We start from the raw sequence: 12,693 nt of genomic DNA on the forward strand, positions 1-12,693 counted from the left end.
AGAAAAATGCTTCTTCGCCTGAAAGAAAAAATGCAACTACTTAAATATGTTGCAACTATAAGTGTTCTGCTTTAGAATAAATATTTCACTGTGGTACAAGATTGTAATTTTACAAGATTGTAAATTTAAGGTACCGGTAATCGTAATATTATTTTAGGGTTTGAGCAATTTTAAATGGTTGCCCAAATGATAGAACTTTGTCAAGGCTCATTCCACTGATTAGGTTAGTATGAGCTGGTTATAAACTGGAACAGTAATTCTACTTATACAGTATATTTACCCGTACACATTTTACACTCTGTTCAAAGTTAAAATATTTTGTATGTTATACAGTAACTTTTGCTTGAATTTTTTATTTTTTTCCCCAAAATACTTATTCTTATCTGCTCATTGCTGATTGAATGTCATTCCAGTCATTAATGCACATGTATACATCTCAGCTTTGTTTTCCAAAGCAGTGTTTTTTTTTCTTGTGTATATTTTAGCTTGGGAAATGTTTGTGAGTGGTTACACATGTAATTGATAAATGTATTTTGGATTCATTGTGTTTCCTTCATAAATAATGGTTCCAACTGTAAGGATGAGTGCCTAGTCCTAACATTACTCTGGTATTAAAACAAACTTTATTTTTTAACCACTAAGGCCCCATTCACACCTCCGCGACAAAACGCCGATGCCGGACGCTCGTGCCGCTGGAGGGGAGAATTCCCATTGCTGTCTATGAGATGGTTCACATCTCATAGACGCCGTACGCCTGCCGCCTGAAAAAAAGTTCCGGACCCTTTTTTTCAGGCGGCATTGGCGTTCGGCCATACAAAGCAATGGGAAGACTTTGTTAAAAAAAAAAAGTTACACACTCGCGGCAAAATACGCCGTGTACGCGGCGTATCCTGTCGCGGAGGTGTGAATGCAGCCTTAAGGACCGAGCCTGTTTTTCAGACTCGGTGGGCTAGATTCAGATAGATTAGCGGATCTTTAGATCCGCGTAATCTATCTGATTTACGATCCGCCGTCGCAAATTTGAGAGGCTAGTGCGGTATTCAGAAAGCACTTACCTCGAAACTTGCGCCGGCGGATCGGAAATCCCCCGGCGGAATTCAAATTCCGCGGCTAGGGGGAGTGTAGTATTTAAATCGGGCGCGTCCCCGCGCCGATTTAAATGCGCATGCGCCGCCGGCTAAATTTCCCAGCATGCATTGCTCCAAATGATGTCGCTAGGACGTCATTGGTTTCGGCGTGAACGTAAATTACGTCCATCCGTATTCGCGACCGACTTACGCAAACGACGTAAAAATTCTAAACTGGGAGCGGGAACGACGTCCATACTTAACATTGGCTGCGCCTCCTAATAGCAGGAGCAACGTTACGACGAAAACGACTTGCGCAAACGACGTAAAAAACTATCGCCGGGCGCACGTACGTTTGTGAATCGGCGTAAGTAGGTAATTTGCATACTCTACGCTGAAAACTACGGGAGCGCCACCTAGCGGCCAGCGTGAGAATGCACCCTAAGATACGACGGCGTAAGAGACTTATGCCAGTCGTATCTTAGGCTAATGTCGGCGTATCTAGCTTTCTGAAGAAAGTAGATACACCGGCGCAGATTTGAATTTACGCGGTGTATCTATGGATACGCCGGCGTAAATTCTCTCTGAATCTACCCCAGTGTTTACAAGTTTAAAACAGTTTTTTTTTTTATAGAAAATTACTTATAACCCCCAAATATTATATATATATATATATATATATATATATATATATATATATATATATATATATATATATATATATCATTTTTTTTTTTTAACCCCCCTAGAGAATAAAATGGTGGTCATTGCAACACTTTTTGTCACACCGTATTTGCACTTTTGGGGGGGAAAAAATACTTTTTTGAATGAAAAAATAAGATAACAGTAACGTTAGCCCAATTTTTTTTATATTGTGAAAGATAATGTTATGCCGAGTAAACTGATACCCAACATGTCGCGCTTCAAAATTGCGCCTGCTCGTGGAATGGCGTCAAACTTTTACCCTTAAAAATCTCCATAGGCAACATTTAAAAAATTCTATAGGTTGCATCTTTTGAGTTACAGAGGGGGTCTAAGACTAGAATTATTGCTCTCGATCCAACGATTGTGGCGATACCTCACTTGTGCGGTTTGAACACCATTTTCATATGCGGGCGCTACTCACGTATACGTTCGCCTTTGTGCGTGAGCTCGTCGGGGGCGGGGCGCTTTTAAAAAAAAATGTTGTTATTTATTTTACTTGATTTTATTTATTTTTCCACTGTTTTTTTTTAATTGATCACTTTTATTCCTATTACAAGGAATGTAAACATCCCTTGTAATAGAAAAAAGCATGACATGTCCTCTTAAATATGACATCTGGGGTCAAAAAGACCTCAGATCTCATATTTAGACAAAAATGCAATAAAAAAAAAAATGTCATTTGAAAAAATGACAACAAAAAATTGTGCCTTTAAGACGTTTTGACGTCACTTCCGCCCTGCTATGCTATGGAGACGGGTGGGGGCCATCTTGTCCTCACTCATATCCATGCCACAGAGGGAGGAGGACGTGATGGCCTTCGCCGCTACCGACGGCTCCGGTAAGCGGTGGAGGCTGCGGGAGAGCTGCAGGAGGGGGACCCCTCTCCAGCCACCGATAAAGATGATCTCACGGCAGAGACCACCATTATCGTTTACAAGACCGGCCACGGAAAAGATGGATATCTTGGTTGTGGCAACAGCTGCTGCCATTACCGAGATATCCATCTTTAAAGTGCCGACTTTTCTCCTTTCTGTATATGTTTAGATGTTGTATACAAATTTTTGAGTTGCAGCTCTAGCTTAACTATTTTTCATGTACGGTATGCACAATTTTTTCCATCACGTATATGTACGTGATCCGGTCCTTAAGTGGTTAATCAGAAGAAAGTTTTAAACACTCACAAAAGAATGTAAATGTGTGATGTACAAAAAACATAGTCAATTATAGCTTGCAACTTCATACAGCCCCACCAAGTGGTTATAAACAGAAATTATAGTACCAATAGAGCATCACTATGGCACATTCCAAAGTCAGATAGTAGTAATCAACATTGGGTAATAAAAGGCATTCCACCCCAATATCAATAATCAGGTCCTACTGGAGCTAATCCTGGTACATCAAGCCAACCCTCCCTGCCCCTCAAACTCTCTCAAATTTAGTGGGGCATCCACGGTGCTAGGAAGTAACCTGTTCATATCTTAAAGTAGTACCCATGTGTTCTAGCCATTCCTTAAGAGATGAAGGGGAAGTACTTTTCCAGTGGAGAAGAAGAATTTTACATGCCTGAAACAAGGCCCTGAAAACGGCTTCCTTAGTAAAGGCATCCAGTATAATGTCATCAAAAACTCCCAGCAGACAGCGCCTGGGGTCCGAAGGAATGTCTGTTTGAAGTACTCTGTTAACAGTATCTGTGTCATTTGGGATATCTCCGCAGCATGTGTATGGGATCCACAAAACAAACTCTTTTTAATAGTATAAATAGGATTATTCTTTGCAGATATGCCTTCTTCTTAGCAACACATTAATACTTCTATTTTACCAATGTTTTATACAGGGCTACTCCAATAAGGGGCTTCCCTGTATAGTTCTTCAGGGTTGCCCTAGATTGTATTTTTAGCTATTTAATTTTCATATTGCAGAGTTGTGACAGGGTAACACTTCCCCCTCCTGTTATTCAAGCCTATGAAGCATACCTAGTCATAACATTCCAGCAATTTCACTATACCAAAATAGAATTCCGACACAGCCTAAGGTTACAATGTTTTCTTTTGCGTTCCTTCTAAAATGGCACATATTGGATTTGATTGATTGTTTTTAGTGCATGTCTAATTATTAGTATTGATTTTCAATTTAACAGCGTAAGCTTTACATAATTTTTCATAGGTCAGATAGTAAATTGGAAATCTCTTTGGTTTGATTTAATCATCAGTATTGATTTCGCATAACTTTGCCAAATGGGGTTGTCTAAAGCTAGTATATTTGTGCATTTATTCTGTCCTATTAATTTGCAATTAACCATTCCAAATCGGTGCGGCCTTGAGAAAACTGTATTTTCATGAAATAAAGGAACACTTCAGATTTATCCATCTAAAATTAGCCAGATCTTTCTCAGACAACTATTGCCGATAAGAGATCTGTATCCGTTCTTGCTTCAATCATGTGCTGGTAGGAAGTCCCACTACCTTCAAGCCTTTAGGCCCCTTGCACATGAAAGTAAAAAATTCCACATTTTGACATGACATGAGTTTTTTTAATGAACTTTAGCACTTCATACTTTGAATTTCTAGCATTGTTCTAGCGTCTTCTGGAATGTATTAGCATTGATTCGATTTTTATGGGAGAGATAAGTTCCTGTGCATTGTGGGCTCACGGGCGCCGTCGCCCTCCCTATGTGCCCGTCCCTTTTCAGGACACCGGACACATTATGCCCGGCCCTTTTCAGGACACCAGACACATTATTTACTATGGTGAGGATAGGCAGGGTGTGTATTTTGAAGCATGTGATTAGAGCCAGAGGCTCTAATAGGCTTCAAAATATGGTTGGCCCGGGGCGTAGAGCACTGCAACCTGAACCCACCCTGTTGTGTGACGGTAGCCAATGAATTAGCGTTATTTTAACACTGACGTTCCTCCCCACCAATCAGGAGGCAGGTCAGTGAGACCTGTCTCCCGATTGTCCAAAGCGTCAGGCAATCCTTTTGGATGCCTAGTGTTGGAGGAACAGGAAGAAGACACATGGCTGCGGGAGTAGCAGACACCGGAGCCGCTGCCCGCATCCCATCTTGGGAGAGGACACAGCAGCATGCCATCCCTAGATCGGGTAGGTGCCGCAATGCCTTGATGTCGGTGTCGCACTGTGGTCCACAAGGGGGGGGTGGCTGGTGTGTGTCACGCTGAAGTCTTCATGGGGGGGGGGGGGGGGTTCACAAATCCAACAGCCGCCACTGTTCCTGAGTAAAGCCTGGTAGAAGAGGGGTGAAAGAAAGCTAGTTTAAAGGGGTTGTAAAGGTTTGTTTTTTATTTTCTATATAGGTTCCTTTAAGCTAGTGCATTGTTTTTTTCTCTGTCTGAATTTCTCACTTCCTGTTTCTCCTCGGTAAGCTTTCCACCATCATCCGAGTGGTGGAAAGTCAGTCAGAACAGCTTACTGAGGAGGAACAGGAAGTGAGAAATTCAGACAAAGAAAACAAATAAAATAAACATTTAGAAGGGAAATCGAAGGAAAGGGTAAGGGAACCAACAATGCACTAGCTTAAATGAACCTATTTAGAAAATAAAAGACAAACCTTTACAACCCCTTTAAGGAGAAAGAACACACCTGTCAGAAAGAGTGGTAGATGGTGCATTTTACAGAGTAGAAGGGGAGCTGAATAGAGAGACAGGGTCACCTGCAGCCTGTTTGGTGCGTGAAACAATTTTTTGTTATTTGTGTTAATTCTTAGGGGATATGTTGGATCTATTGAAATGGCGAATGCATCCAGATAAAATCCCAGGCAGCTTGTCCAAATTAAAGGAAATTGATGGTTCAGAAATTGTTAAGGTAAGCAACACTGCTTAACATAGTCGCTTAGTTCTCTAGTTTGGTCATTATAGGCTTTTTAAATCTAAACCATTTTCTTCCACAGTTTCTTCAAGATACACTGGATACTTTATTTGGTATTTTAAATGAAAGTTCTCAGAAATATGCATCAAAGGTATTCGATTGCTTGGTGAGTGTCACAGTTTTGTATAATATGCTTAGCATCTAAATACTGTACAGTGATTGTCGCCTTGCAATTCCAGTTTCTTTGGTTGATTCTGACAAGTATACTACCTTTTTGAAGCTTATATGTTTTTATTCAGTTTTGTAGGGTTCCTCTTCATCAGGATTCATGCCATGACACACAATAGTAGCACACTCAAACTTGAATGAAACTGTAGAATATAATGAGCAGCAGGCCACACTGTGTTTGTAACAAGTATAGTGATAATGTAACAGTATTTAAATATTTAGAGATGTTTTTAGGTTTTGAAAAGTCTCTAAGTCCCTACCATTTTCAAGTTTTTGTTGCTGTAGCTCTGTTTTCAAGATGTTACTTTTTTCCAGTCAGGTGAAGTGACCACAAACACAAGGATTGTTGAGAAACCTCTAACAGGGATATGCAATTAGCGGACCTCCAGCTGTTGCAGAACTACAATTCCCATGAGGCATAGCAATAATCTGACAGCCACAAACGTGACACCCAGAGGTAGAGGCATGATGGGACTTGTAGTTTTGCAACAGCTGGAGGTCCGCAGTTTGCATATCCCTGCTCGACAACATGGACAAAAACAGCAAGAGAAATGTTCATTTCCTTTTGGTGCTAACCTAGCTGCTGTGGTGCTATTCTAATGCGGGATTCGGTAAAGCAATCTACAAGAGCAACCACCAGCCCATGACTATTGACAGATACATTAATTATTTTGGTATATGGCCAAATTGCCAGCTAGTTCAGGGGCTGCCGTAAAGCATATTGGCAGGTTGTTTATTACTATCTAAAATGATGCAGGTGTACTTGCATTGTTCATCTAAGTTAAATGCATGATATCGTAAGCTCCATTTTATTAAGAGAGTTGTGCTTTGTGGTATGTAATGCTCTGGATAGTTCATTGGAGCTTGGTAGTATTAATAAAGATTGTATTTTATTAATTGTATTTTTTGTTCTTAGGTACACATAATTAACTTGCTACAGGACAGCAAATTTCAACACTTTAAGCCAGTAATGGACACTTACATAGAAGGGCATTTCTCTGGTGCTCTTGCTTATAGGTATGGAATTTATTTTGACCTTGTATTTAGAAGAGTTGTCTCATGTTTGTTTTCCATTGAGCTTATTTCCCATTTAATAATTAAAGCTGTATTCCAGGAGTTAATCTTCTTTATAAAATGTGAAGGCACACAAATTAGGTCCAAGGGGATGCATGACACCTCATGGACTTATCTCTATTATTTAAGCCTGACAAGCTTATAGGACTCCTGGAAGACAGCTATTGCTGTAGTTTTGGAGCCCGACATTGGACCTTCTGGTCTCAGTTTCTTCAACAGTAGAGTTGCTACCACTGCTGTGCCAACCATTTCCTTCCTCTTGTCTAAGCACAGAAGCCTTTGTATTATGTGAACACATTCAAAAAATACAAAGGCATGGGCAGCAGAGGGGAGGGGCGGGTGTTGCTGCTCTGTGTGCTTCTCTCACTGGCCAGAGTGTATCCTCTGCAGAGCCATAAACTTGTCAGGTGTAAATAATAGAGATAAGCCCATGAGGTGTCATTCACCTCATTGGTCTTAACTGATAGTGTGACTTCACTTTTTACAAAGTGGCTGAATTCCTGGAATTCAGCTTTACAAATGGAATGAAAAAAGAGATTTGCAGTAACCTATAGCAGCCATCAGCAGTCACCATTTATTGTCCAAATTGTTCTCAACAGGTAAAGGGCCAATGGCTGTGGATTCTTGAACATTATCATTCTTTTTTTCATTGCCTTTTTGTGATAAGAAATTTCTGTTTACTAAAATCCTAACTTCTAAGGAATGTCTTGCCTTCTCAGAGACCTCGTAAAAGTGCTGAAATGGTATGTGGACCGAATAATTGAAGCTGAGAGACAAGAGCATATCCAGGAGGTATTAAAGGTAATGAAAGAAAAAAGCCAGGCGTGTTCTTGTACTGATTTCCATACAGGTTGAACTTTCAGCTACTCATTAATGCTGCCTCACTTTGATGTAGTCATAATTGGCAATCAGCCTACTTTTATATTTTAGTAATTCAGGTAATTCGGATCATAGGAATAGCTAGGTACTCAAAGTACGTGTGTGCTTTGTTATTCTAGCCTCATGCTGTCATTGTTGGTGTAGTTTTAATTTTTGAAATATGTGTGTGTGTCTACTGTATACAGTATATTCATTATAACACTTCTTTTAATTCTGTCCTAGGCCCAAGAATACATCTTTAAATATATTGTTCAGTCTCGAAAGCTGTTTGCTTTTGCAACAGGAGGACAGAATGAGGAGGAATTTAGGTGTTCTATTCAAGAACTTTTGATGTCAATTCGTTTCTTCCTATCCAAAGAAAGCAAGGGAGCTAGTGCTTTATCCCAGTCTCAGGTAACTGATTTTGATATGATTTTAAAACGCACGCTTAATGAACTGATTTACGAGTACCTAGACATAAAGTCAGCGTCAGATTTTTTTGACTGTGTGCTGGCTATAGGCAATTTTTTTTTTTGTTTGTTTTAAAAAACAAACAAAAATAGAGTGGAAAGAATGTTTTTGAACTCGTAGATTTTTAAATGCATTGGTACTGGTCTAATCTTATTTTGCAAATGTGCACTACATTTTACATATAGTCAAACAAAGGATTTGCCCCGGGACTTTAAATGAAGTGGGTACCGTTACCGCCAGTAAGAATAACAATAGTTATTACAGTATATAATTTATTCAAGTAAAATTCTTTACATGCATAGATAACACCAACAGTTGCCAATAAAAAGATACATAAACAAAAAGTATTGGTACATAAATGTATTATCGGTCAGAGTACACAGGCATAGTACTACCCGACTAGTTTCGCAAGATCCAGCTCGCTCTTCAGGGGTGTGTAACACTGTTGGTGTTATCCAGGGGTGAAGTCCCGAGGAAAAAAGTGTGGGAACTCTCACCCAATATCCACTCCCCCACCAAAAAAAATAAATACCCGCACACTACCCGATGAATCCATATACAGGAAGCGGCCAGTAACATAAAGGATTACTAAGGTTCGCCTGCCCCTGACAGTGACTCGAGCTGGGCATCGCTGCTTAGTGAAGGATTGGCTCGGGCAGCTCGGCTGCTCTCGGCTGCTCTAGTCCTGCAAAGGGAACTGCGTTCCTGCTGTGAAAAAAGTGCAGGGACTCAGTTCCCACACGTTCCCGCAGGACTTGAGCCCTGGTGTTATCTATGCATGTAAAGAATTTTACTTGAATAAATTATATACTCTAATAACTATTGTTATTCTTACTGGTGGTAACGGTACCCGCTTAATTTAAAGTCCCGGGGAGAATCCTTTGTTTGACTATATGTTATAGGGATGGAAGTGTGTTACTGGGGACACCAGACCTTTCCTCTTTCACTACATTTTACATAGTCATGTTCTGACATCTCTGAAAAAATCATTAAAAAATGAAGGTCCATTATGACAGAACTATGTCAACTTCTAGAATGCTGAAATCTTGTATCTGAATTCCAGTCAACGAGGTAATATCTGGGGGCTTTATTTTTTCACATTTAACAAAATGGAAAGTAAACGAACAGAAGAAAAATCCAAACCAAATCAATATTTGGTTTCTCAATTTTTTTTTTAAAGTCAATAATTTGCCTTTATGGCCTGGTTCACACCAGTGCAAATTGGATGTGGGTTTCAATTCGCTTGGCAGGAGATTGTGACCGGATCTCTATGGAGCCGTTTCACACATCTCCGGAGCAGCTCTGGTGTGAATTGCACAGGAGTACTGTGCATTTTCTGGTCCATTTTGGGTCTGAATTCAGCCAAAAATTAGGGCTGAAATCAGACCTGAACTGATGAATAGCGACGCACTGGACCCCCTGCTGCGAGCCGCGCTATTCCTCAGTATGGATCCAGCCTGAAAAAGCATCAATTCTTTTAGGTACACTTGCCCACAGTTTTTGAACTAACTAGGCAGGTAGGTGGTATCTTGTAGAACTAGCCGCAGATCTTCTATGGATTGTAGGCTGCCTCAAATCCTTCTGTCTCTTCATGTAATCCCAGACAGACTTGATGTTGAGATCAGGGCTCTGTGGGGGGCCAAACCATCGCTTCCAAGACTGTGTTTTTTTTTACACTGAACATAGTTTCTTAATGACATTGGCTGTTTAAAATAATTGTACTGCTGCAGAATACATTTGGAGACGATCAGAAAGTTCCCTGATGGGATGACATAAGGAATAAGTATCTGCTTGTATTTCTCAATATTGAGGACACCACGGATCCTGACCAAATCTCCAACTCCATTTGCAAAAATGCAGCCCCAAACTTGCAAGGAACAATCACCACGCTTTACTGTTGCCTGCACCCCGCCCCAGCCTTTTGGCAAACAAACTGCCTTTTGCTACAGTCAAATATTTCAAGTTTTAACTCATCAGTCCAGAGCACCACCTTCCACTTTCTGCACCCCAATTCCTATGTTTTTGTGCATAGTTAAGTTGCTTAGTCTTTTTTCCACACTGGCTTTTTGGCCGAAATTCTTTCATGAAGACCACTTCTGGCCAGACTTCTTTGGACAGTAGATGGATGTACCTGGGCCCCACTGGTTTCCCCCAGTTTTGTGCTGATGACGCTGCTGGACATCTTTCGATGTCGAAGGGAAGTAAGTATGATGTGTCTCATCTGCTGCATTACGTATCCTCCTTGACCGACCACTGTTTCTGTGGTCCTTGCCCGTTTCTTTTGTGCTAATTTAAAAGAGCTTGAACAGCACATCTTGAAACCCCAGTCTGTTTTTAAATCTTTTACTGGGAGAGACCTTGCTGATGCATTATAACTACTGTCATCCACAACCTCACATTAGTCACAGAGTTTTGGTGTTCCTCTCCTAGTCTTAAGTGGCTTCTCTTTCAGTTAATGAGTGTGTTTTAACCTACATGATCATTAGCACCTGCTTGATATAATTGGTAATCATACACCTTGCTCTAATCCTACAAAATACCTGACGTTGTGCAAGTGTAAGAATTGATGCTAGTTTAAGGCCAAAGGGTAGTCACACCAAATGTTGATTTGAGTTAGATTTAGATTTCACTTTGCGTTTTGGATATGATAAAAAATAAACAATTAAAAGGCTTTTGAAATAATTTTTCCTTTACAGCATTTCTTCACAACTGACTAAAACCCTTGCACAGTACAAATATATATATATATATATATATATATATATATATATATATATATATATATATATATATATATATGTGTGTTTTTTTTATTTGCATTTTACCAAAAGTATTGGGATGTCTGCTTTTAGTTCATATGGTTCAATATTGAGTTGACCCACCCTTTGCAAGCCCAACCCCTGAAAAACAATCTTACACCATAATCCCCCTCCACCAAATGATTTGAACCGGTGCACAAAGCAAGGTCCATAAAGACATGGATGATCGAGTTTGGGGTGGAGGAATATGACTAGCTTGCACAGAGTCCTGACCTAAACCCGATAGGGCACCTTTGGGGTGAATTTGAGCGCAGACTGCGAGCCAGGCCTTCCCGTCCACATCAGTGCCTAGCCTCACAAATGCGCTTCTGGAAGAATGGTCAAACATTCTCAGACACACTCCTAAACCTTGTGGACAGCCATTATTGAACCCTATGGACTAAGGCTGGGATGCCATTTAAAGTTCATGTGTGTGAAAATAGGCTGATGTTCCAATACTTTTGGTAATAGTGTATTTCTGAACTGAAATTGCAAGAAATTATGTTAGCCCTAACCAATTGTGTGGTGTTAAATCACTGAATCCCTCCCCCTCTCCTTATCTCTACAACGACAGGCTGGTTATACAGAAGTCGATCGATGGATTGACTCCAGTACAACTGGCCTGCCTATAGACAGCTCTAACAAAACACTATTAAAGTGGAGGTCCATCTGATTTTTTTTTTTTAAAGCCAACAGCTACAAATACTACATACTTGTGCAGCATGCGTTTCCCAGAAGACAGCGGGGGACGGGAGGGGGGCTTGACCCCTACTGGAGTCTATGCCCGGAAGTGGGAGGGTTCCGAAAAGCGATAGTTCACTTTTTGCGTGGACCGCTGCTTTAATGGTATATTTAACAGACAGAAAAGGAATAAATAAGACCTCACTCTTCTTTTATGAGTTGAGGAGAATTCAAGCAACCTTCAAAGGCAAAATCGTACAATCTGCACTGAGGAAATTATTTTGCTGATTTGGTTTCATGGACGAGACACCATAGAATGTGTACACTAGTCATGAGATGCTTATTTATTTTTTGTCTGTGTTCTTTCCTTCCCACCACTCCAGGCTGTGTTTCTGAATTCTTTCCCAGCTGTTTACTCTGAGATGCTGAAACTATTTGATGTTCGGGAAGTGGCAAAAATGGTGCACGATACCCTGGGCAGTCTGCCAAAAGTCATGCACGCAGATGATGCGCTTCAAGATGTAAAACTTCAGTGTATTGCAAAATCAGTGGAGAGTGAGCTGTACAGCAATCCAGGTAAAAATATGATAATCTGTGCATAACTGAGGACAAGCAAATGTTCATGTGCGTACATAGAAATTTAAGAGATATATACAAATCACTATGCCAGTGGTCTCCAAACTGCGGCCCTTTGCTTGCTTTTATGTGGGCTTTGGTTGCTATTTTATTAACTGACACGAATGAAGGGCACAATTCCCCCCAGCAATACCAACGATGGGGCACAATTGCTTCCAATTACATCTACAATGGGGCCCAGTTTTGACAGCAGCAATGGGGCCCAATAAAACCAATGATGGGGCACTGTTCCTTCCATTGACACCAACAAAGGGGCCCAATGATACCAATGAACGGGCACATTTCCCTTCCAATAACACCAATGATGGGGCACAATTCCTCCCAATGACACACAATGATGGGGCACAGTTCC

The 12,693-nt window shown here is 40.6% G+C and overlaps 1 protein-coding gene across 2 annotated transcripts in view; it reads left to right on the plus strand.

Moving 5' to 3' along the window:
• The window catches only part of DOCK4 (dedicator of cytokinesis 4), a 407,978-nt gene that overhangs the window by 220,162 nt on the left and 175,123 nt on the right, over positions 1 to 12,693 (plus strand). For both annotated transcript variants that reach the window (XM_040343815.1, XM_040343816.1), the window contains exons 18-23: positions 5,495 to 5,592; positions 5,678 to 5,761; positions 6,740 to 6,840; positions 7,617 to 7,698; positions 7,999 to 8,169; positions 12,089 to 12,281. In XM_040343815.1, coding sequence (XP_040199749.1) covers positions 5,495 to 5,592; positions 5,678 to 5,761; positions 6,740 to 6,840; positions 7,617 to 7,698; positions 7,999 to 8,169; positions 12,089 to 12,281 — 729 coding nt within the window. The remainder of the gene's footprint in view (positions 1 to 5,494; positions 5,593 to 5,677; positions 5,762 to 6,739; positions 6,841 to 7,616; positions 7,699 to 7,998; positions 8,170 to 12,088; positions 12,282 to 12,693) is intronic.

Source organism: Rana temporaria, chromosome 3 (genome assembly GCF_905171775.1).
Source record: "Rana temporaria chromosome 3, aRanTem1.1, whole genome shotgun sequence".
NCBI lineage: Eukaryota > Metazoa > Chordata > Amphibia > Anura > Ranidae > Rana > Rana temporaria.